Source organism: Trachypithecus francoisi, unplaced genomic scaffold (assembly GCF_009764315.1).
Source record: "Trachypithecus francoisi isolate TF-2019V2 unplaced genomic scaffold, Tfra_2.0 Lachesis_group12, whole genome shotgun sequence".
Classification (NCBI taxonomy): domain Eukaryota; kingdom Metazoa; phylum Chordata; class Mammalia; order Primates; family Cercopithecidae; genus Trachypithecus; species Trachypithecus francoisi.
The window spans coordinates 93,689,431-93,714,965 of NW_022681457.1; the positions used below are offsets into that span (position 1 = coordinate 93,689,431).

The 25,535-nt window shown below is 46.3% G+C and overlaps 1 protein-coding gene across 1 annotated transcript; it reads left to right on the plus strand.

Annotated features, from left to right (window-relative positions):
- Window positions 1-9,799: 9,799 nt before the first annotated feature.
- On the plus strand, window positions 9,800-10,571 carry SELENOW (selenoprotein W). The gene is made up of 2 exons (XM_033227395.1): window positions 9,800-9,950; window positions 10,286-10,571. Exons 1-2 carry the CDS (start codon window positions 9,860-9,862, stop codon window positions 10,450-10,452), a joined length of 258 nt encoding a protein of 85 aa, XP_033083286.1. The 5' UTR covers window positions 9,800-9,859; the 3' UTR covers window positions 10,453-10,571.
- The last annotated feature ends 14,964 nt before the right edge of the window (window positions 10,572-25,535 follow it).

A 25,535-nucleotide genomic window follows, 5' to 3' on the forward strand; every position in this document is an offset into this window, starting at 1 on the left:
AATTTTTGTATTTTGTGTAGAGATGAGGTTTTGCCATGTTGCCCAGGCTGGTCTTCAACTCCTGAGCTCAAGCAATCCACCCACCTTGGCTTCCTAAAGTGGTGGGATTACAGGTGTGAGCTACCGCACTCAGCCTCTTCTATCACACTTAATGGGGAATTAGAGGTTCCTATTCCAGGCCCGGCCTGTCACCTGCACACAGCCCTCTGTTCCTACCATAGCAGATAGAAGATTGTTCCCACCCCATCTGGTGAATCACACTGGGAAATTCTTCAGGGTTCTGGCCTTGCAAAGCAGTTCCTGTGGCCAAGGCCTGGTAGCCAATAGATGCTCCATAAATGGTGAATAGAAACACACATGGGCTGGCCGCAGTGGCTTATGCCTGTAATCCCAGCACTTCGGGAGTTTGAGGTGGGTGATCACCTGAGGTCAGGAGTTTGAGACCAGCCTGGCCAACGTGGCAAAACCCCGTCTCTTCTAAAAATACAAAAAATTATCCGGGCATGGTGGTGGGCACCTGTAATCCCAGCTACTCAGGAGGCTGAGGCAAGAGAATCACTTGAACCCGGGATGCAGAGGTTGCAGTGAGCCGAGATCCCGCCACTGCACTCCAGCCTGGGCAACAAGAGCAAAACTCTGTCTCAAAAAAAAAAAAAAGGAGAGAGAGAAACATACATGAACAAGCCAGGCTTGGTGGCTCACACCTATAATCTCAGAATTTTGGGAGGCCAAGGCCGGTGAACCACTTGAGGCCAGGAGTTTGAGAACAGCCTGGCCAACATGGCAAAATCCTCTCTACTAAAAATACAAAAAAAGAAAAAAAAAAAAGAGTAACAAGAGGGGCTGGGTGCAGTGGCTCACGCCTGTAATCCCAGCAGTTTGGGAGGCCAAGGCAGGCAGATCACTTGAGGTCAAGAGTTCAAGACCAGCCTGGCCAACATGGTAAAAACTCGTCTGTATTAAAAAAAAAAAAAAAAAAAAAACTAGTTGGGCAAGGTGGCGGGCACCTGTGATCCCAGCTACTCAGGAGGCTGAGGCAGAAGGATTGTTTGAACCTGGGAGGCAGAGGTTGTAGTGAGCTGAGATCTTGCCACTGCACTCCAGCTTGGGCGACAGAGCGAGACTCTGTCTCAGAAAAAAAAAGAAAAGAAAGAAACATACATAAACAAGTGAACTGAGTGCTCACTACCTGCACTTGGCATTTATATATTATGTCTTCACCTATGCATATTTTTATTTTTTCTTTTTCTTTCTTTTTTTTTTAGACGGAGTCTCACTCTGTCGCTGGAGTACAATGGCAGGATCTCGCTGCAATCTCCGCCTCCTGGGTTCAAGTAATTCTCCTGCCTCAGCCTCCCGAATAGCTGGGATTACAGGCACATACCGCCACACCCTGCTAATTTTTGTATTTTTAGTAGAGAAGGGGTTTCACCACGTTGGCCAGGCTGGTCTTGAACTCCTGACCTCAAGTGATCTGCCTGCCTCGGCCTCTCAAAGTGCTAGGATTATAGGCGTGAGCCACTGCACCTGGCCTATGTATGCATATTTTTCTAATTATAAAATAATACATGATTACTATATAAAATAGTTATGATTACAGAGGTCTATGAAACATGAGTTTCCCCCACAATCCTGCTTGGCAATAATCACTAAAAGCTATTTGGTTTTTTTTGTTTTGATTTTTTTTGAGACAGAGTCTCACTTTGTCGCCCAGACTGGAGTGCAGCGGTGTGATCTCAGGTCACTGCAACATCTGCCTCCCAGGTTCAAGCGATTCTCCTGCCTCAGCTCCCGAGTAGCTGGGATTACAGGTGCCCGCCACCATGCCTGGCTTAAGTTTGTGTTTTTAGCAGAGACAGAGTTTCACCATGGGATTATAGGAGTGAGCCACCGTGCCTGACCCCAGTACAATTTTTTTTTTTAAGATATAAGGTTTCCACCATGTTTGTGCAGCCAGGACCAGGAGTGCGACTGCTTCAGAATTCTGACTGGGCCAGGTTTGGTGTACTCCCAGCACTTTGGGAGGCTGGAGTGGGAGGAAAGCTTGAGCCCAGGAGTTTGAGGCTGCAGTGAGCTATGAACATGCCACTGCACTCCAGTCTGGGTGACACGGTGAGACCCCTTCTATAACAATAGTAATAATAAAGAATTCTGAATAGATAAGATAACTGATGACGATGATGACGTCAGACTTGTGTTTACTGAGAGTACTAGGTCCCAGGGTCTCTTCAGAGCACCTTACATGCATTATCGCCTTTAATTAGAAGAGATTCTCTGAGACAGGTAGAGGTAAGTGTGTGCTCCTCATAGGAGCAGTAGAGCCTAGTGGTACCTGGTTGCCTGGTCTCAAATTTCAGGTATATATGTACGGGATATATGACCTTAGTAAAATTTTTTTTCTTTTGAGACAGGGTCTCACTCTCACTGGGGCTGGAGTGCAGTGGCACCATCATGGCTCACTGCAGCCTCTACCTCCTGGGCTCAAGTGATCCTCATCCTCCTGTTCAGCCTCCCAAGTGGCTGGGACCACAGGCTTGTGCAACACGCCCAGCTAATTTTTCTACTTTTTGTAGAAACGGGGGTCTCACTATGTTAAGCTGGTCTGGAACTCCTGGGCTCAAGCAATACTCCAGCCTCAGCCTCCCAAAGTGCTAGGATTACAGGCATGAACCACTGTACCTGGCCCAGTAACATTCTTACCCTCTCTGTGCCTTAGGTTTCTCGGTAAAACAAAGATGATAGTAACACCTCCCTCATAGGGTTGTGGCCCAGATGCAATGAATGAATATGTACCAAGCATGTGATGTGCCTGGCATTTTGCAGATGAGGACTTGGAAGTGATCCAGCCTAGATTCAAAGCTGCATTCACTGGCCTGGTTCCCGAGCATGAGCGGTCAGTGCCTGCTCAGTCCTTCCAGGCAGCCGTTTCTGGGGGACAGCCTGTTTCTGGGTCTCTGAGGCAGTATGGGGAGGTGGAGTTGGGGAAAGTTCACTTCTTGATCCTTCCTGTATTTCCTCAGCTGTTGAGCACAGCAGTGGCTTTCGTAATTAAACAGTAGACAGTCTTAGGAGAACTAGGAGCAAGCCCTCCCCACTCTAAAACACTCAGAATTGCTATGCTGGTTATAAAATGAATTTGTGCAACTCCCTGGGAAGGTCTCAGGGTCATGTGTTTTGTGGCAGAGTCATTTCCTGCTTGGCCTGAGGGAAGAGCTGCTTCTTCCTGCTGAGATTCAGGCCAGTGGAGGCAAGCCTGCTTGCAGACGCCACAGCCCATTCCTGACCCTCCTGCCCCCACGTGGGACTCTGTTGGGGGTGGTCAGGCAGAAAATGAAGGGAAAGGGGGCTCTGTTCACAAAGTTGCTATGCAAATCATTTATTTATTTAGTTAGTTTTAAGTTCCTTTTTTTTTTTTTTTTGGATACAGGATCTCACTCGCCAGGCAGGAGAGCAGCTGCACGATCTCGGCTCACTGCAACCTCCAACTCCAGGTTCAAGTGATTCTCCTGCCTCAGCCTCCCGAGTAGCTGGGATTACAGGCGTGCACCACCACACCCAGTTAATTTTTGTATTTTTAGTAGAGATGAGGTTTCACCATGTTGGCCAGGCTGGTCTCAAACTCCTATCCTCTCACCTCCACCCCCCAAAGTGCTGCCTTTTTTTTTTTTAGACAGAGTTTCACTCTTGTTGCCCAGGCTGGAGTGCAATGGCGTGATCTTGGCTCACCTCCCGGGTTCAAGAGATTCTTCTGCCTCAGCCTCCCAAGTAGCTGGGATTACAGGTGCCCGCCACCATGCCTGGCTAATTTTGTATTTTTAGTAGAGACAGGATTTCTCCATGTTAGTCAGGCTCGTCTCGAACTCCTAACCTCAGGTGATCCTCCCGCCTCGTCCTCCCAAAGTGCTGAGATTATAGGCATGAGACACCGCTCCCTGCCTGGAAAAAAGTTTTAAAAGATGCTTATAGAAAAATGACAAAAATTATTCCTTTTTTTTTTTTTTTTTGAGACAGGGTATCCCTCTGTCTCCCTGGCTAGAGTGCAGTGGCCTGATCTCAGCTCACTGCAGTCTGAACCTCCCAGGCTCAAGCAATTCTCCCACCTCAGCCTCCCAAGTAGAAACACATTTGGGATTACAGGCACATGCCACCACACCTGGTTAATTTTAGAATTTTTTTTAAACTGAGGTAAGGGGGAATGTGAGAAAGAGGGCTACTCATCTGTACTCCCCCCACTCCTGAAGCCCCTCACTAGCAGAGGGCAAGCTCACAGGCCTGAGGGTGGGAGCTGGCTCTGGGAGTAACAGAGCAGAGGACACTTGGCCAATGGCCCTGTCCCTATTCCTACCCAGAGGCCTTTGCACACCCTGACCTCTCCTGGACCTTTCCCCCTGGTCAGGGGAAAAGGCCTTCTCCCTCCCCCTTCCTCCACTCTCCACCCCACCCCTGTCTTCCTACTTATCATTTTGGAGAGTCATTTAATTCCTGGGGTTTCTGTGTGTGCTGAGTCTGTGTGTGTGTTGGGAGAAAGGAGCCTGGCTTCCACCCAACTGAAAAGAAAGAGGAATAAACCACAAAACAAAAACACACCAACAAAGACAACTTGGAAGGCAATATTTATTCTGATTTTGCTTTTGCTTTAATACATAATATGTACACATGTTCCAGGCAACACATTTGGGAACACAAAATAAAAATAAGGTTACTTATGACCCCAGGAGCTAGCTAACCTTTGCTGACAATTTCTGTCTTCTCTTTGGATTTCAGGACATCTGTGATGTTGGGGCTTTCTGCACCCTCTGGCTGGGGAAGAGACCTCATCTGTCACCTCACATCTTCAGTCTCTCCCCACTCTAGGATTTAGAGGGTGTAGTCAAGGCAGAAGACCTGGGAGAGGTTAAACCAGAGGGGTGGCTGGTGCAGAGGACTGGGCAAGGACCATGAATTTGTCCTTCAGTTGCTGTGGGAAAGGACTTCATGAACAATGAGTTGACCAGAGAGTAGGGCTTCATCTGACTGCCCAGAGAGGCCACTGTGACTCGGCAGAAAGGTCCCCGGGGACAGAGCATAGTTCCCCAATTTCCTTCATACTTTTTATCTTTTTCCTTTTTTTTCTGAGACACGGTCTTGCTCTGTCACCCAGGCTGGAGTATAGTGGCACAATTATGGCTCACTGCAGCCTCAACTTCCAAGGCTCAAGCAATCCTCCTGCCTCAGCCTCCCAAGTAGCTAAGAGTAGAGGTATGTGCCACTATATCTGGCTAATTTTTAAAAATTTTTTGGGCCAGTCACAGTGGCTCACACCTGTAATCCCAGCACTTTGGGAGGCCAAAGCCGGCGGATCACAAGGTCAGGAGTTCAAGACCAGTCTGGCCAACATAGTAAAACCCTGTATCTACTAAAAATGCAAAAAAAAAAAAAAAAAAATAGCCAGGTGTCGGGAGGCAGGGCTTGCAGTGAGCCGAGATCACACCACTGCAATCCAGCCTGGGCAACAGAATGAGACTCTGTCGCAAAAAAAAAAAAAAAAAAAAAAATTAGCCGGGTGTGGTAGCGTGTGCCTGTAATCCCAGCTACTCGGAACCCTGAGGCAGGAGAAACACTTGAACCAGGGAGGCAGAGGTTGCAGTGAGCTGAGATCGTGCCATCGCACTCCAGCCGGCCAATAGTGCAAGACTCCGTCTCAAAAAAAAAAAAAAAATTAGCTGTGGAGTCAGGGGTCTCCCTATGCTGCCCAGGCTGGTCTTGAACTCCTAGGCTCAAGTGATCTGCCCACCTGGGCCTCCCGAAGTGTTGGGATTACAGGCGTGAGCCACCAGGCCTGGCCTTCATACCTTTTAAAATGTATTCATTCACTCACTCATTAAACATTAACTGCTCTCCACCCTGGGCAGGCTCTGGGGCCTCTCAGGTGGGGAAGTTGCCAACTGGGCCCTCCAGCAGCCTGCTTCTGACCCAGGGAAGGTAAAATACAATAAATGTGCCCAAGAAATGCAGGGAAAGGGAGGAGGAAAAGGGGAGAGAAGGAAGGGCGTGTAGCAGTATCCCACGCATGTGTGGGCCATTTGCAAAAGAATATTACATATTACAACAGCATTTTTCTCTGGAAAATGCAAAACAAAATTCTAACCTTGTTCTTAATATAGACTATGGAAAGTAAATTGTGAGGAAATCTTGATCATTGGGGGTTATCATGGGTCTCTTCAGCTAAGCCTGTGGGGAAGGCAGGGAGTAGGGCAGGCCTTGCCATTCTCCAGAGGCCTCTCAGTAGAATGTGACCTGTTTCTATTTACCAGAATGACAAGGGCAGGGGTGCAGGAATAGGAAGAGGACATACCTGATTGGAGGATTGGAGAGCCAAGAATCTGGGCCCTGAGAGTCAAAGGGAGAGGTTGGCAAATTCAGGGACACATAGCTGTGTGCAGTGGCTCTCTCCTATAATCTCAGCATTCTGTGAGGCCAAGGCAGGAGGATCACTTAAGCCTTGGAGTTCAAGACCAGCCTGGGCAACAAAGTGAGATCCAGTCTCTACAAAATAATTTAAAAACTGGGCACTGTGGTGTGTGCCGGTGGTCCCAGCTACACGGGAGACTGAGGCGGGAGGATCAAAGGTGGGAGTTCAAGGTTGCAGTGAACTATGATCCAGCCTCTGTCACACAGGCTTGAGAGCACGGCCGTCATGTTGGCCAGGCTGCTCTCAAACTCCTGGCCTCAACTGGTCTGCCTACCTCCGCCTCCCAAAGGCTTTGTAGGCCATATGGTCAGGGTGGTACCTACTCAACTCAGCTGGGAGGCACAAAAGGAGCCACAGGCACTACTTAATCAGCTGGATCTGACTGTGTTCCAACAAAACTTTATTTATGGACATTGAAATTTGAATTTCATAAAATCTGTAGACAGATGTCAAGAAATAGTACTCTTAAAGTTTTTCCCCACCTTTAAAAATGTCACAATCATTCTTGGCTTGCAGGGGTCCTATAAAACAGGGAGTCAGGTGGTAATGACGTGTCAGTGTAGATTCATCAGTTGTCACAAATGTACCCAAATGTACCACTCTGATGGGGGATATATTGGAAAACGGAGGAGGCTATTTATGTGTAAGGGTAGGAAGTATACAGGAAATATGGTGCCTTCTGCTCAACTTTGCCACAAACCTAAAACTGATCTTCAAAAATAAAGCCTGTCTGCCAGGTGCGGTAGTTCATGCCTGTAATCCCAGCACTTTGGGAGGCCAAGATTGGGGCGATCTCCTAAGGTAAGGAGTTTGAGACCAGTCTGGCCAACATGCTGAAACCCATCTCTATTAAAAAAATACAAAATTAGCCAGGCATGGTGGCACACGCCTGTAATCCCAGCTACTCAGGAGGCTGAGGCAAGAGAATTGCTTGAACCCGGGAGGCAGAGGTTGCAGTGAGTGGAGATTGTACCATTGCACTCCAGCCTGGGCAACAAGAGCAAAACTCCGTCTCAAAAAATAAATAGGCCAGGCATGGTGGCTCATGCCTGTAATCCCAGCATTTTGAGAGGCCGAGGCGGGCGGATCAGTTGAGGTCAGGAGTTCAAGACCAGCCTGGCCAACATGGTGAAACCCCGTCTCTACTAAAAATACAAAAATTAGCCGGGTGTGGTGGCAGGTGCCTGTAATCCAAGCTACTCAGGGGGCCAAGGCAGGAGAATCGCTTGAACCCAGGAGGTAGAGATTGCAGTGAGCTGAGATCATGCCACTGCACTCCAGCCTGGGCGACAGAGTGAGACTTTGTCTCAAAAAAAATTAAATAAATCCTATTAAAAAAAGAAGAAGAAAGAAAGAAAAGAAAACAGGGAGCAAGTTGAAAATTTAGCCTATAGCCTGTACTTGCTGATCCCTGTTTTAGAGAATTACAAAAAGTTGCTCCATCCTCCAGTAAGACGTTATATAAGTTAGCTTATTATTTCTCGGGAATAACAATGATAGGACTGGGCATACCTACCTGGGCGTAGAACTGGCTCACATCTATAATCCTAACACTTTGGAAGGGTGAGGCAGGAGGATCACTTGAGGACAGGAGTTCCAGACCAGCCTCAGCAACATAGTAAGATTCTATCTCTACCAAAAAAAAAAAAATTTAAAGAATAACAATTATAACAAGCATTAAATCATTCTGTATAAATTATACAAATCAAATACTGAATATAAGATAATTGAAAATTATCATTGTTGCAAATATATTGTAATTATTCAACAGTTCTCATCTTAGATTCTAGAAAATAACAAGACATTTGGCATCCTGGGCAATCAAGATTTTGAGACCAGCCTGGCCAATATGGCAAGACCGCATATCTAAAAATTTTTTTTTTTTTTTTTTTTTGAGATGGAGTCTCACTCTGTCGCCCAGGCTAGAGTGCAATGGCACCATCTCGGCTCACTGCAACCTCCGACTCCCAGGTTCAAGCGATTCTCTTGCCTCAGCCCCCTGAGTAGCTGGGACTACATGCGTGTGCCACTATACCCAGTTAATTTTTTGTATTTTTAGTGGAGATGGGGTTTCACCATGTTAGCCAGGATGGTCTCGATCTCCTGATCTCGTGATCTGCCCACTTTGGCCTCCCAAAGTGCTGTGATTATAGGCATGAGCCACCACGTCTGGCCCAAAAAAAATTTTTTTAAATCAGCCTGTGTGGTGGCACATGCTTGTAGTCCTAGGTACTGGGGAGGCAGAAGCAGGAAGGTTGCTTGAGTCCAGGAGTTCCAGGCTTCAGTGAACCGTGATCAGACCATTGCACACCAGCTTGGGCAATTAAGCAAAACTCCATCTCATATTAAAAAAAAAAAAGGCCAGATACAGTGGCTCATGCCTGTAATCCCAGCACTTTGAGATACTGGGGCAGGAGGATTGTTTGAGCCCAGGAGTTCGAGACCAGCCTGGGCAACACAGGGAGAACCTGTCACTACATAAAGTATCATGATTAGCTAGATGTGATGGCACATGCCTGTGGACCCAGCTACTGGGGAGGCTGAGGTGGGAGGATCACTTGAGCCTGGGAGCGCAAGCATCGGTGCGCCATGATCGCACCACAGCACTCCAGCCTAGGTGAGAGAGTGAGACTCTGCCTCTAAATACATACATACAGACAGACAGACAGACAGACTAAAAAGAAAAAGATTCTTATCTGAGATAGATAATTTTAACTACAGTTGCTGTTTAATATGCAAAATTGTGTGGTCAAGTAGATGAATAGTCAAGAAATTTGGTTTAATGGATTCTTTGTCAATGTTTTTTCCCAGTTTTTCTCAAAATCCATCAGTTACAGAGTGTGGAAGTTGAAGGTAAATCCACATCCTGCTCCATCTGCAATGTATTAATGCCATGTTTTGCTAAAACTAGTATCTAAAGTATTTCCTTTTCTTCTGGCAGTGCATCTACTCTCTCCTGAAATCTGGTGATGTAGATGAGTCATTTAGTATGGCTGGTGGAAACAAATACTGAAGACAGTGCCTAGATTTTTTTTTTTTTTTTTGAGACAGAGTCTCGCTCTGTCACCCAGGCTGGAGTGACAGCTCACTGGCCGGATCTCAGCTCACTGCAAGCTCCGCCTCCCAGGTTCACGCCATTCTCCTGCCTCAGCCTCCCGAATAGCTGGGACTACAGGCGCCGCCACCTCGCCCGGCTAGTTTTTTGTAGTTTTTTTAGTAGAGACGGGGTTTTACCGTGTTAGCCAGGATGGGACAGTGCCTAGATTATAGTAAGCAACTGTATGCATATATTTTAAATGAATAAAATTCCTTTTTCAAAGAAATTTGCGGTGCAGACCTCATGCGTCCAGGCAGGAGATGGCTGTGACCCAGGCCTCTGCTCCCCAACAGGTGTGGTAGCCCAGAGCCATGGCTCTTGAGAGTTGTTTATGTGGCGCTTGAGGCTACAAGTCCAAGTATCTTCAGCTCAAGAAGCAGTTAGAAGATGAGATCCCCCCTCCCACCACCACCCCGCGGTGGCTCACACCTGTAATCCTAACACTTTGGAAGGCCAAGGCGGCAGATCACGAGGCCGGAGTTCGAGACCATTCTGGCCAACATAGTGAAACCCCGTCTCTACTAAAAATACAAAAAAATCAGCCGGGCATGGTGGCGGGCGCCTGTAGTCCCAGCTACTTGGGAGCCTGAGGCAGGAGAATCGCTTGAACCCGGGAGGCGGAGCTTGCAGTGAGCCAAGATTGCACCACTGCACTCCAGCCTGGGCAACAGAACAAGACTCTGTCTCAAAGGGAAAAAAAGAAAAAAGAAAAAAAGAAGAAGATGAGGTCCTCTGGGTTTTGGATATCTGCAGCGAGAGAGCTCCCCAGGCCGCTGGCTTCTTTGAAGTAATGGTAGCCAGGAAGTTGATTCACTCTAAGAAGGAAGGTGATGGCTACGTGGACACAGAAAACAAGTTTCTGAAGCTGGTGGCCGCCATCAAAGCCGTCTTGACTCAGGGCTAATGTGCCCTGAAGGCAGAGTCCAAGGACCTTCACCCCGCTCCTCTCAGCAGACGGTTCATGGCAGGAAGGACTGAAATGTCTCGAGCATGCCTGGTCTCCCCCTGTTCTTGCAGCTGCTGTTGGGGGCAGAGGTTGATGCCCCTGGTCTTTGCCTCTGTGTGGGAGAGTCTGTTACTATGTGTCTTCCCCAGAACCCACACCGCCCTACCCTTGTTCCCTGATTTCATCAGATCTCTGTGCATACCCCATGTTTCCCCGGTTGTCTCCCAGAGTTTGTGGGATGTCCCCCTTAGGCTTCCTTCTCAAAGGGAAGCCAAAAGAGGCATCAGGATGGGTGAGTCTCTGATTGTGGCAACGTTTGCAACCGTTCACGATTCAATAAATACTGGACGAATTTAACCGAAAAAAATAAAAGAAGAAATTTGCCCTGCTGTCTGGAGAAAAATAAGTTTATTTTATGTATTTATGTATTTATTTATTTTTGAGACAGGGTTCACCCTGTCACCCAGGCAGGAATGTAGTGGCACCATCAAGGCTCACTGCAACCTCTGCCTCCCAGGCTCAAGTGATCCATTCCTCCTCAGCCTCTTGAGTACCTGGGACCATAGATGAATGCCCCTACACCCCACTAATTTTCTTCTCCTTTTTTTTTTTTTTTGGTAGAAATGGGGTTTCGCCATGTTGCCCAGGCTGGTCTCAAACCTCTGAACTCAAACAATCTGTCCACCTCAGCCTCCCAAGCTGCTGGGATTACAGGTGTGAGCCATCATTCCTGGCCCTCTTTTTTAAATAGTAGAGATGGAGTCTTGCTATGTTGCTCAAGCTGGTCTCAAACTCCTGGCCACCAACAATCCTCCTACCTGAGCCTCTCAAAGTGCTAGGATTACAGGTGTGAGCCACTATGCCCAGCCAATAAAATTTTTTTAACAGGCTTTGTTTTTTTCTTCCCTGGATCTCATGATTTAAAATTTTTTTTGGCTGCGCACTATGGCTCAGGCCTGTAATCCCAGCACTTTGGAAGGCCAAAAGTAGGAGGATTGCTTAAGGCCAGGACCTTAAGATCAGCCAGGGTAACATGGCAAGACCTCATCTCTACAAAAGAAAAAAAATTTAAATTAGCCAAGTGTGGTGGCGTGCGCTTGCAGTCCTTGCTACTCAGGATGCTGAGGCTAGAGGATTGCCGGAGCCCAGGAGTTCAAGGCAGCAATGAGCAATGATTGCACCACTCTACTTCAGCCTGGGAGACACGGCAAGACTGCCTCAAAATTAAAAAAAAAAAAAAGTTTTAAATGGAAAAAAATAAAATAAACATTTTTTTTTTCTGATGTCTGGGGAGAAATTATTTCATGGTTTAGGATTTTATTATTTACAACGTTCTAAAATAGTATCAGTGTCCTCACACCCATTAGGATGGCTACTTTCAAAAAACAGAAAATAAGTGTTGGTGACGATGTGGCAAAAGTGGAACCCTGGTGCACTTCTGATGAAAATGTAAAATGGTGCAGCTGCTGTGGAAAACAGTATGATGGTTCCTCAGAAAAATTAAAAATAGAAGTTTAAGGCTGGAAGCGGTGGCTCACGCTTGTAATCCCAGCACTTTGGGAGGCTGCTGCGGGCGGATTCACGAGGTCAGGAGATTGAGGCCATCCTGGCTAACATGGTGAAACACCATATCTACTAAAAATACAAAAAATTAGCCGGGCGTGGTGGTGGCAGGCACCTGTAGTTCCAGCTACTTGGGAGGCTGAGGCAGAGAAGGGCGTGAACCCAGGAGGCGGAGCTTGCAGTGAGCCAAGATGGGGCCACTGGACTCTAGCCTGGGCAACAGAGCGAGACTCCGTCTCACAAAAAAAAAAAAAAAAAAAGAAGTTTAACTCTATGATTCAGCAATTCCATTTCTAGGTATATACTCAGAAGAATTGAAAGAGAGTCTCCAAGATATATTTGTATTCCCATGTTCATAGTAGCATTATTTGAAATAGCTAACATGTGGAAATAATCCAAGTGTCCATCTAGAGATGAATGAACAAGGAAAATGTGGTAGATACACACAATGAACTATTATGATTCAGGCTTAAAAAGGAAGGAGATTTCATAGTATGCTCCAACATGGATGAAACTTTAGGACGTTATGCTAAACGAAATAAGTCAATCACAAAACGACAAATACTATATGACTCTACTTATATAAGATAACGATAACAGTCAAAATCATAGAGACAGAAAGTAGAATGGTGGTTGCCAGGGACTAGAGGGAGGGGTAAATGAGGAATAATTGTTTAACTGGTATAGAGTTTCAGTTTTACAAGGAGAAAATAATAAGATATATGGTGGTGATGGTTGAACCCTATAAATGTATTCAGTGCAATTAAACTGTACACTTAGCAATGGTTCATTTCATCAATTTTATTTTATGTTCTGTTTTTTGTTTTTTAGAGACAGTGTCTTATTCTGTCACCCATGCTGGAGTGTAGTGATGTGACTGTAGCTCACTGGAGCCTTGACCTCCTGGGCTCAAATGACCCTCCCATCTCAGTCTCCCAAGCAGCACCAAGGGCTGGGTGTGGTGGCTCACCCCTGTAATCCCAGCACTTTGGAAGGCCAAGGCGGGCAGATCACTTGAGGTCAGGAGTTCAAGACCAGCCTGGCCAATATGGCCAAACCCTGTCTCTACTAGAAATACGAAAAAAGTAGCTGGGCATAGTAGTGTGCGCCTGTAGTCCCAGCTACTCAGGAGGGTGAAGCAGGAGAATCACTTGAATCCAGGAGGCAGAGGTTGCAGTAAGCTGGGATTGCGCCACTGCACTCCAGCCTGGGTGACACAGTGAGACTCCATCTCAAAGCAAACAAGCAAACAAGCAGAAAAACCAACTAGCACCAAGCAGGTGTGAGCCACCATGCCTGGCTAATTTTTTTTTTTTTTTTTTTAGAGAGAGATATGGTCTTGCTATGTTACCCAGGCTGGTTTCAAACTCCTGGGCTCAAGCAGTCTTCCCACCTCAGCCTCCCAAAGTGCTAGGATTACAGGGATGAGCCACCATGCCCAGCTCATGTATTGTATTGTATTGTATTGTATTTGTTTATTTTTTGAGACAGAATCTTGCTTTGTTGCCCAGCCTGGAGTTCAGTGGTGCAATCTCAGCTCACCATACCCTCTGACTTCCAGGTTCAAGTGATTCTCGTGCCTCAGCCTCCAAAGTAGCTGGGATTACAGGCATGCGCCACCACACTCAGCTAATTTTTGTATTTTTAGTAGAGACAGCGTTTCACCATGTTGGTCAGGCTAGTCTCGAATTCCTGGCCTCATGTGATTCACCTGCCTTGGCCTCCCAAAGTGCTTGGCTTACAGGTGTAAGCCACCATGCCCAGCCCATGTATTTTAACATAATAAAAAAAAATAGGAAGAAATCATGTCAATGTTATATGCTAATAAACTTTAGCAGTACTTAATATTTGTAATAATAAAGTTTCTTTCTTTCTTTCTTTTTTCTTTTTTTTTTTAGACTGAGTCTCTCTGTTACCCAGGCTGAAATACAGTGGCACAATGTTGGCTGACTGCAACCTCCACCTCCTGGGTTCAAGCGATTCTCCTATCTCAGCCTCCGGAGTAGCTGGGATTACAGGTGTGTGCCACCACACCTGGCTAATTTTTGTATTTTTAGTAGAGACAGGGTTTTGCCACGTTGGCCAGGCTGATCTTGAACTCCTGGCCTCTGCCTCCCAAAGTGCTGGGATTACAGGTGTGAGCTGGCCATTAAGTTTTATAATAATAAACAGTTGACATGATACAATTAGCAGGTCCTTACATAGTAATTGCGAAGCTATGTCTGTATAATTCTCATTTTGCAGATTCTTTTAAGTTACATATTTATTTATTTATATTTTGAGACAGAGTCTCACTCTGTCACCCAGGCTGGAGTGCAATGGTACGATCTCGGCTCACTTTAGCTTCTGCCTCCCAGACTGAAGCGATTCTCCTGCCTCAGCCTCCTGAGTAGCTGGGATTACAGGTGCCTGCTAACATGCCCAGCTTATTTTTGTATTTTTACTGGAGATGAGGTTTCACCATGTTGGCCACGTTGGTCTCAAACTCCTGACCTGAAGTGATCCATTTGCCTTGGCCTCCCAAAGTGCAGGGATTACAGGTGTGAACCACCATGCCTGACCTTTTTAAATTTTTATTTTATCCATTTTATTTTATTATTCTATCTTCATCCCATGACCATTGCTTCCAGGAGGGGATGGAAAGAGATGTGGGCTACAGGGTGAGCCTGAAATGGCGTCCTGCAAGGAGTGCCCCCAATCATTCTACAGAGTGGCTTCTTTCTACTCTCATTTTCTCTGTCTCTTGAAGTACAGAACCCTATTGGCAGTCTTGTTTTTTCCCAAGGTCACACTGTCTTGGCTTCCTGAAATGCAGTACTATCTTGTTTCATCTATTCCCTTCCTCAAAGCTTTTTTTTATTGGTTCTTTTTCCTATCTTCCTCAACACTACTACAATGTGTCTTTGCATAGCTTCTCTAGTCTATCTTCTTCCACCATCTCATTATTCATTCATTCATTCAATAAGGATACTAGAGGTTTTCTGTTTTTGTTTTTGTTTTTTCGAGAGGAAGTCTCACTCTGTAGCCCAGGCTGGAGTGCAGTGGCGCAATCTCAGCTCACTGCAACCTCTGCCTCCCGGGTCCCAGTTCAAGCAATTCTTCTGCCTCAGCCTACTGAGTCGCTGGGATTACAGGCACGCGCCACCATGCCCAGCTAATTTTTGTATTTTTAGTAGAAACGGGGTTTCACCATGTTGGCCAGGCTGATCTTGAACTCCTGACCTTGTGATCCTCCTGCCTCGGCCTCCCAAAGTGCTGGGATTATAGGTGTGAGCCACCGTGCCCAGCCTGGATACCAGAGATTTAAAGATGGACCACTCGTAGCCCCTTGCCCCTGGTCTAATGGAAGACATAGAAAAGTAAACTTACTATATTTCAGACTTACTATGTGCCTATTCTAAATGCTTTCTACGGATTAGCTCATTTAATCCTTACCACACTCAGTGGTGACTTGGAGGAAGGAAATACAATACCTGAGATTTCTGGGATCACTGGGTGAGAGAGAGAAATCAAATATAATTTTCTTGGCAACTGGGTGAATGCTGGTGTCACTCACAGACATGGGGATTAACAGTAGGTTTGGCGGCCAGGTGTGGTGGCTCACGTCTGTAATCCTAGAATTTTGGGAGACCGAGGCGGTTGGATCACCTGAGGTCAGGAGTTAGAGACTAGCCTGGCCAACATGACGAAACCCAATCTCTACTAAAAATACAAAAATTAACTGGGTGTGGTGGCGCCTGCCTGTAGTCTTGTCTACTTGGGCGGCTGAAGCAGGAGAATCACTTGAATCCGGGAAGCGGAGGTTGCAGTGAGACAAGATCATGCCATCGCACTTCAGCTGGGGCGACAGATCGAGAATCCGTCTCAAAACAAACAAACAAACAAACAAACAAACAAAAACAACAGTACATTTGGAGAGGAGGCAAAGATGATATGTGACTGTTTAGATATGTTGGATTTTTGATATCTGTTGGATATTCATGTGTGGAAAAGTCTAATAAGCAGTTGGTGGCTGTAGGAGCTGGGGGCTGGGCAGAGAAGTCTGCACTAGGGATTCAAATTTGAGCACCATTAGTATATAAATTATAGTTGCATGGATGGAATCTTTTTCATGGATGAAAAAGAAAAGAATCCAGGATAAAGACACAAATAACAGCAACATATAAGATGCAGACTAGGCAGGGCGCAGTGGCTCACGCCTGTAATCCCAGCACTTCAGGAGGTCAAGTCGGGTGGATCATGAGGTCAGGAGGTCCAGACCATTCTGGCTAACACAGTGAAACCCCGTCTCTACTAAAAATATTAAAAAATTAGCCGGGCGCAGTGGTGGGCACCTGTAGTTCCAGCTACTCCGGAGGCTGAGGCAGAAGAATGGTGTGAACCTGGGAGGCAGAGCTTGCAGTGAGCCGAGATTGGGCCACTGCGCTCCAGCCTGGACGACAGAGCGAGACTCCGTCTCAAAAAAAAAAAAAAGAGGCAGACTAAGGGGCCGGTGCCGTGGCTCACGCCTGTAATCCCAGCACTTTGGGAGACCGAGGTGGGTGGATCATGAAGTCAGGAGTTCAAGACCAACTTGACCAACATGGTGAAACCCTGTCTCTACTAAAAATACAAAAATTAGCCGGGCGTGGTGGCGAGCGCCTGTAATCCCAGCTACTCAGGAAGCTGAGGCAGGAGAATCACTTGAACATGGGAAGCAGAGGTTGCAGTGAGCTGAGATCACACCACTGCACTTCAGCCTGGGTGACACAGTGAGATGCCATCTCAAAAAAAAAAAAAAAAATGTGCAGACTAAGGCCGGGCACCATGGCTCATGTCTGTAATCCCAACACTTTGGGAGGCCGAGGTGGGTGGATCACTTCAGGCCAAGAGTTCAAGACCAGCCTGTCCAACATGGCCAAACCCCATCCCTACTAAAAATGCAAAAATTAGCCAGGCGTGGTGGCACATGTCTGTAATCCCAACTACTCGGGAGGCTGAGATAGGAGAATTATTTGAACCTGGGAGGTGGAGGCTGTAGTGAGCTGAGACTGTGCCATTGCACTCCAGCTTGGGCAACAGAGCAAGACTCCGTCTGAATACCAAAAAAAAAAAAAAATGCAGACTAGCCAGGTTTGGTGACACATGCCTGGAATCCCAGCTACTAGGGATGCTGAGGAAGGAGGATGCCTTGAGCCCAGGAGTTTGAGGCTGCAGTGAGATATGATTGCTACCTGTGATCAGCTGTAAATGACAGAAACCTAACTGAAACTGACATAAGCAAAAGCAAAACAAAACAAAAGAATTTACTGACTCAGGTGATAGAACTAGCTTTTGGGCATGGCTAGATCCCTACCTCAGTGTCATTAGGTCACCACCTGTCGGCTTTGTTTCCCTCTGGGTTGGATTTGCTCTCAGGCAGAATCTTCCTATGAGGTGGCAAAAATGGGAACCAGCAGATCTAGGCTTTTCTTTCTTTCTCTTCTTATTTATTTATTTATTTATTTGAGGCAAGATCTCACTCTGTCACCCAGGTTGGAGTGCAGTGATGCAATTGCAGCTCACGGTAGCCTGTACTTCCTGGGCTCAAGTGACCCTCCCACCTCAACCTCCTGAGTAGGTGGGACTACAGGCGTGCACCATCACACATGGCTAATTTTTTTTTTTTTGTAAAGGTGAGCTTGCCATGTTGCCCAGGCTGGTTTCAAACTCCTGGGTTTAAGAGATCCTCCTGCCTTGGCTCCCCCAAAGTCCTGGGAGTACAGCCATGAGCCACCATACCAGACCAATTTTTAAAAATTTGTTTGTAGAGAGGAGATCTCACTACATTGCCCGGGTTGGTCTCAAACACCTAGGCTCAAATGATCCTCCCACCTCAGCCTCCCAAAGTGCTAGGATTACAGGCATGAGCCATCACGACAGACCACTTTCTTTCTCTCTCTCTTTTCTTTCTTTCTTTTTCTTTCTTTCTTCCTTCCTTCCTTCCTTCCTTCCTTCCTTCCTTCCTTCCTTCCTTCCTTCCTTCTCTCTCTCTCTCTTCTCTCTCTCTCTCTCCTCTCTCTCTCTCTCTCTCTCTCTCTCTTTCTTTCTTTCTTTCTTCCTTCCTTCCTTCCTTCCTTCCTTCCTTCCTTCCTTCCTCCTTCCTTCCTTCCTTCCCTCTCTCTCTCTCTCTCTCTCTCCTCTCTCTCTCTCTCTCTCTCTTCTCTCTCTCTCTCTTCTCTCTCTCTCTCTTTCTTTCTTCTTTCTTTCTTGAGATGGAGTTTTGCTCTTGTTGCCCAAGCTGGAGTGCAATGGTGAAATCTTGGCTCACTGCAACCTCCACCATGCCCGGCCCCAGTTCTTTCTTAATAGTTCCAGCAAAAGTCCTGGGGATGATCCTTAATGATCCATATTGAGTCATCAGACCCAGACTTCATCTCAGAGCAAAAAAAAAAGGAAACTTAGCTGGGTGTCATGGGACACTGTGGTTCCAGCTACTCAGGAGGCTGAGGTAGGAGGATCACTTGGGCCCAGGAGACAGAGACTGCAGTGAGCAGTGATTGTACCATTGCATTACAGCCTTGGTGACAGAGAGAAAACTTGCCTCAAAAAAAAAAAAAAGAAAAGAAAAGAAAAAAAGAAAAAGTTTCAAGTAGGACATAGTCATCAGGATCAGATGAGATATCAGAGAGGATGAACACAGAGCCATGTTCACTGGATCTAGCATTGAGAGGTTTATTTGGAGTAGTGAGAGTGAAGCAAGATTTCAATAGTTGAAGAGTGAGTGATAAGCAAAGAAGTAGAAACAGTGTGTGTAGACAGCTGTTTAAAGTATACTGGCTGTGAAGGGGAAGAGAGAGATTGGCTGGTTGCTAATGGGCAGAGACTTGAGCCTAATGAAAACAAAGAACTAGGGAGGATAATATTATTATATCTATCATTTATCGAGTACTTACTATATGCCCAACATTTTGCTATGTTCTGTCATCACAAAACTTTGGCCCATGTGTTTTGACTTTAGAGTGGAGATTTGGTTAATGAAATGGTCTAGCAAACAATGGGAATTTCAAAATCTGCACCCACATACAGGAGCCTTCCTACTAGCTATCAGAGATATGCTTTCTTTGTTCCTTTCTAAAGCATTATCTCCTCGAAGCCATCAGACTCAAGGACAGAGCTCTAGCAACTCTTCTCTCTGCAATATCATCAACTTTTGCTCTCTTACTGATTATTCCCATCAGTTTACAAACATTCTAATTCTCCCATACTTTTTTTAAAATTTATATATATATATATATATATTTATTTTTGAGGCGGAGTCTCGCTCTGTCGCCGGACTGGAGTGCAGTGGCTGGATCTCAGCTCACTGCAAGCTCCGCCTCCCGGGTTTACGCCATTCTCCTGCCTCAGCCTCCCGAGTAGCTGGGACTACAGGCGACTGCCACTCGCCCGGCTAGTTTTTGTATTTTTAGTAGAGACGGGGTTTCACGTGTTAGCCAGGATGGTCTCGCTCCTGACCTCGTGATCCGCCCGTCTCGGCCTCCCAAGTGCTGGGATTACAGGCTTGAGCCACGCCGGCCTATTTTTATATTTATTATTTTTTTTGAGACGGAGTCTCGCTTTGTCCCAGGCTGGAGTGCAGTGGCCGGATCTCAGCTCACTGCAAGCTCTGCCTCCCGGTTTACGCCATTCTCCTGCCTCAGCCTCCGAGTAGCTGGGACTACAGGCGCCGCCACGCGCCCAGCGGTTTGTTTTTTTTGTATTTTTTTAGTAGAGACGGGGTTTCACCATGTTAGCCAGGATGGTCTCGATCTCCTGACCTCGTGATCCGCCCGTCTCGGCCTCCCAAAGTGCTGGGATTACAGGCTTGAGCCACCGCGCCCGGCCTTTTTTTTGTTTTTTTGAGACAGAGTCTCACCTTGTTGCCCAGGCAGGAGTACAGTGGTGCGATCTGGGCTCACTGCAAGCTCCGCCTCCTGGGTTCATGCCATTCTCCTGCCTCAGCCTCCCAGTGGCTGGGATTACAGGCGCTCGCCACCATGCCAAGCTAATTTTTTGTATTTTTAGTAGAGACGGGGTTTCACCATGTTAGCCAGGCTGGTCTCGATGTCCTGACCTCGTTATCTGCCTGCCTCAGCCTCCCAAAGTGCTGGGATTACGGGCGTGAGCCACTGCACCTGGCTCAGGCTGTGTTATTGATACATATAGTTTATCATGAACAGCTGGGCACTGTAACGCACACCTGTAATCCCAGCACTTTGGGAGGCCAAGGCAGGAAGAATGCTTGAGCCCAAGATTTGAGACCAGCCTGGGTACTATGGCAAGACCCCCATCTCTACCAGAAAAAAAAAAAAAAAAAAAAAAAAGACAAGCTAGTTGAAAAATAATGAGATAAATAGAAAGGAAAACACACACACACACACACACAATAACCCCAGAGACAGAAACATAGACTGAAGGATATAATAACTAAAATGATTGAGAGAGGGCTGTGCACTTTGGGAGGCCAACAGATCACTTAAGCCCAGGAGTTTGTGATCAGTCTGGGTAACATAGTGAGACTCTCCTACTTCCCTGCTCCAAAAAAAAAAAAAAAAAAAAAAAAAAATTAGCCAGGCATCTGCCAGGTGCAGTGGCTCATGCCTGTAATCCCAGCACTTTGGGAGGCCAAGGCGGGCGGATCATCTGACGCCAGGAGTCAGAGACCAGCCTGGCCAACATGGTGAAACTCTGTTTCTTCTAAAAAGACAAAAATTGGCCAGGCACAGTGGCTCATGCCTGTAATCCCAGCACTTTGGGAGGCCGAGGCAGGTGGATCACGAGGTCAAGAGATCGAGACCATCCTGGCCAACATGGTGAAACCCTGTCTCTACTAAAAATAAAAAAAATTAGCCAGGAGTGGTGGCGGGTGCCTGTAGTCCCAGCTACTCGGGAGGCTGAGGCAGGAGAATCACTTAAACCCAGGAGGCGGAGGTTGCAGTCAGCCGAGAATGCAACACTGTACTCTAACCTGGTGACAGAGGGAGACTCCGTCTAAAAAAAAAAAAAAAATCGCCAGGCATGGTGGTGTACACCTGTGGTCCCAGCTACTTAGGAGGCTGAGATGGAAGGATTGATTGAGCTCAGGAGGGTGAGGCTGCAGTAAGCTATGATCACACCACTGCACTCCGGCCTGAGTGACAGAGCAAGACCTTGTTTGTAAAAAGTAAATAAAGTTTATGATGGCCATATACTCTATTTTTTTTTTTTTTAGACAGAGTCTTTCTCCGTTGCCCAGGCTGGAGTGCAGTGGTGCGATCTCAGCTCACTGCAACCTTTGCCTTCTGGGTTCAAGCAATTCTCCTGCCTCAGCCTCCCAAATACATGGGATTACAGGCACCTGCCACCACACCCGGCTAATTTTTGTATTTTTAGTAGAGATGGGTTTTTGCCATGTTGGCCAGGCTGGTCTCCAACTCCTGACCTCAGGTGATCCACCTGCCTCGGCCTCCCAAAGTGCTAGGATTATAGGGGTGAGCCACGGTGCCCGGCCCATATATTCATTTTATCAATATATAACATACTTATTTACCCTTTACCCTTATTATATATATGTGTGTGTACATACACACACACACACACACACATATATATATACACTTTTTTTTTTTTTTTGAGGTGGAGTTTTGCTCTCATTGCCCAGGCTGGAGTGCAATGGCACGATCTCGGCTCACCACACCCTCCGCCTCCCAGGTTCAAGCAATTATCCCGCCTCAGCCTCCTGAGTAGCTGGGATGACAGGCATGCACCACCATGCCTGGCTAATTTTGTGTTTTTAGTAGAGATGGGACTTCTCCATGTTGGTCAGGCTGGTCTTGAACTCCCAACCTTAGGTGATTCGCCTGCCTTGGCCTCCCAAAGTGCTGGGATTACAGGCGTGAGCCACCGTGCTGGGCCTACCTACATATATTTTTTAAATAGAGTCCATTTTCTATGGCAGTTTTAGGCTCACAGCAAATTGAGCAGAAAGTACAGAAAGTTCCCACGCACCCCCTGCCTTTCTAAATGCACAGCCTCCCCACTATCAACATCTAGCACCAGAATGGTACATTTGTTACAATCAATGAACCTACACTGACACATCACCACCACCCCAAGTCCATATTTACATTAGAGTTCACAATTGGTGTTGCACATTTTATGAGTTTTGACAAATTGTATGACATGTATATATTTTTTTATTCTTTTTTTTTTTGAGACAGAGTGTCTCTCTGTCACCCAGGCTGGAGTGCAGTGGTGTGATCTCAGCTCACTGTAGCCTCTGTCTCCTGGGTTCCAGCAGTTCTCCTATCTCAGTCTCCCAGGTAGATGGGATTACAGGCAAGTGCCACCACACCTGGCTATTATTATTATTATTATTATTATTATTTTTAATAGAGACGGGGTTTCACCATGTTGGCTATGCTGGTCTTGAACTCCTGACCTCAGGTGATCCACCTGCCTCTGCCTCCCAAAGTGCTGGGATTACAGGCGTGAGCCACTGCGCCCAGCCATATGCACTTGTATACTATACAGAGTAGCCCTTATTGGTATTTTTAAACTTAAGTTTATTATATTACATATTTACATTTTATACTAGCTTTCTTTAGGTTCATATTTAGGTGATATTTATTTTTAACCATCCCTCTTACAATCTTACCCAATCATAGCTTTTTTTTTTTTTTTTTTTGAGACGGAGTCTTGCTCTGTCTCCCAAGCTGGAGTGTAGTGGTGTGATCTCAGCTCACTGCACCTCCACCTCTTGGGTTCAAGTGGTTCTCCCACCTCAGCCTCCAAAGTATCTGGGATTATAGGTGTGTGCCACCACACCCAGTCTAATTTTTGTATTTTTAGTGGAGATGGGGTTTCACTATATTGGCCAGGCTTGTCTCCAACTCCTGACCTCAAGTGATCCACCTGCCTTGGCCTCCCAAAATGTTGGGATTACAGGAGTGTGCCACCTCACCCAGCCAGCCCCATTATAGCATTCTTGTATTTAGTGGTAAGTTTAACCCTTCTATATTTATTGGAATTACTCTTAAGACTTTTTTCTGCTATATTTTATATCTCCTATTTACTGTACATTGTTTTTGCTCTTTTCACAACAAAGCTTTCTTCTTCTGGCTTAAAAGTTATAAATACCGCCAGGTGCCGTGGCTTGTGCTATAATAGCACTTTGGGAGGCTGAACCAGGCGAATCACCTGAGGTCAGGAGTTTGAGACCAGCCTGGCCAACATGGCAAAATCCCATCTCTACTAAAAATAAAAAAATTAGGCTGGGCCTGGTGGCTCACATCTGTAATCCCAGGACTTTGGGAGGCCAAGGCTGGCGGATCACGAGGTCAAGAAATCAAGACCATCCTGGCCAACATAGTGAAACCCTGTCTCTACTAAAAATAGAAAAATTAGCTGGGCATGGTGGTGCAAACCTGTAGTCCCAACTACTCAGGAGGCTGAGGCAGGAGAATCCCTTGATCCCAGAAGGCAGAGGTTGCAGTGAGCCGAGATCATGCCACTGCACTCCAGTCTGGCGACAGAGCGATACTCCATCTCAAAAAAAAAAAAAAAAAGGCCTGGCGCAGTGACTCATACCTGTAATCCCAGCACTTTGGGAGGCCAAGGTGGGTGGATCACCTGAGGTCAGGAGTTCAAGACCAGCCTGACCAAGATGGAGAAACCCCATCTCTACTAAAAACACAAAAAATTATCTGGGCGTGGTCGCGGGCGCCTGTAGTCCCAGCTACTTGGGAGGCTGAGGCAGGAGAATGGTGTGAACCTGGGAGGCTGAGCCAAGATAGTGTCACTGCACTCCAGCCTGGGCGACAGAGCGAGATGCCGTCTAAAAAAAAAAAAAAAAAAGGCCAGGTGCGGTGGCTCACGCCTGTAATCCAGCACTTTGGGAGGCCGAGACGGGCAGATCACGAGGTCAGGAGATCCAGACCATCCTGACTAACACAGTGAAACCTCGTCTCTACTAAAAATACAAAAATTAGCTAGGCGCGGTGGCGGGCACCTGTAGTCCCAGCTACATGGGAGGCTGAGGCAGGAGAATCACTTGAACCCGGGAGGCGGAGCTTGCAGTGAGTGGAGATCGAGCCACTGCACTCCAGCCTGGGCGACAGAGAGAGAGTCCGTCTCAAAAAATCAAAAAACACAACAAAAAACACCCCCCCCAAAAACCTAACTGGTTGTGGTGGCAGGTGCCTGTAATCCCAGCTACTCAGGAGGCTGAGGAAGAATCGCTTCAACCTGGGAGGCGGAGGTTGTAATGAGTCAACATCATGTCACTGCACTCCAGCCTGGGCAACAGAGTAAGACTCCATCTCTAAATAAATAAATAAATAAATAATAAAATAACTGGGCATGGTGGCTCGTGCCTGTAATCCTAGCACTTTGAGAGGCCAAAGCAGGAAGATATCTTGAACCCAGGAGTTCAAAATCAGCCTGGTCAACACAGTGAGACCTTTGCTCTAAAAAATAAAAAATAAAAAATAAATTAGGAAGGTGTTGTGGTGCATGCCTGCAGTCCCAGCTAATGGGGTGGCTGAGGCAGGAGGATCCCTTGAGCCCAGGAGATTGAGGCTGCAGTGAGCCATGATTGTGCCACTGCACTGGGCGACAGAGAGAGAGCCTGTGTCAAAATAAAATATAAATTTAAAAAATCATAATAGGCTGGGTATTGTGGTTCACAACACTTTGGGAGGCCAAGGTGAGCAGATGACCTGAAACCAGCCTGGGCAACATAGTGGGACTCTGTCTCTACAAAAAACTGAAAAATTAGCTGGGTGTGATGGTGCCTGCCTGTAGTCCCAGCTGCTCAGGAGGCTGAGGTGGGAGGATTGCTTGAGACGGGGAGGTTGAGGCGTCAGTGGACTATGATAGTGCCACTCACTCCAGGCTAGGTGACAGAGTGAAATGCTGCCTTAAAAATAAATACATAAATAAAGAAATAAACAAATAACAAAAAAACAAAACAAAATAAAATAAAAACACCACTCTAGATCTCAAATAAGTCTAAAAAAACAGAAACCAAACACCATTCACCCTCTTAGCTATCTGTTAGGAAATACCTCACCTGGAAAAGTAGTTCTAAATGTGAGGTTTACATCCCTCAGTTTCTTTCCTTTCAGAAATTCTGGCTCAGTAATTCTTCACTACCTTATTGACTTTCCAATAATATCAAGCAGAGATCTTAAAAATATTTTTCCAGTTTTACCAGGGTTGGTCAGAATTACATAGTTACCAATACCAGAAGTCCAAATTCTTCCTCACTCCTACTTTCCTATGGGAAAAGCACTCTAATAATCATGACTAGCTAAGAAACAAAATGACAGTGGAAATGCTAACAGTGTAACAATTACCTAAGCACCAAAACAATGAACTGAAGTGCCATCCAAGGGAGATTCTACAAATAGAAAAACACAAGTGTAACATAGTTGAAAAAGCAACTCAAACACTGATAGGAAAATATCCACCTCCCCCAAAGAGAAAAAACCTTCCTG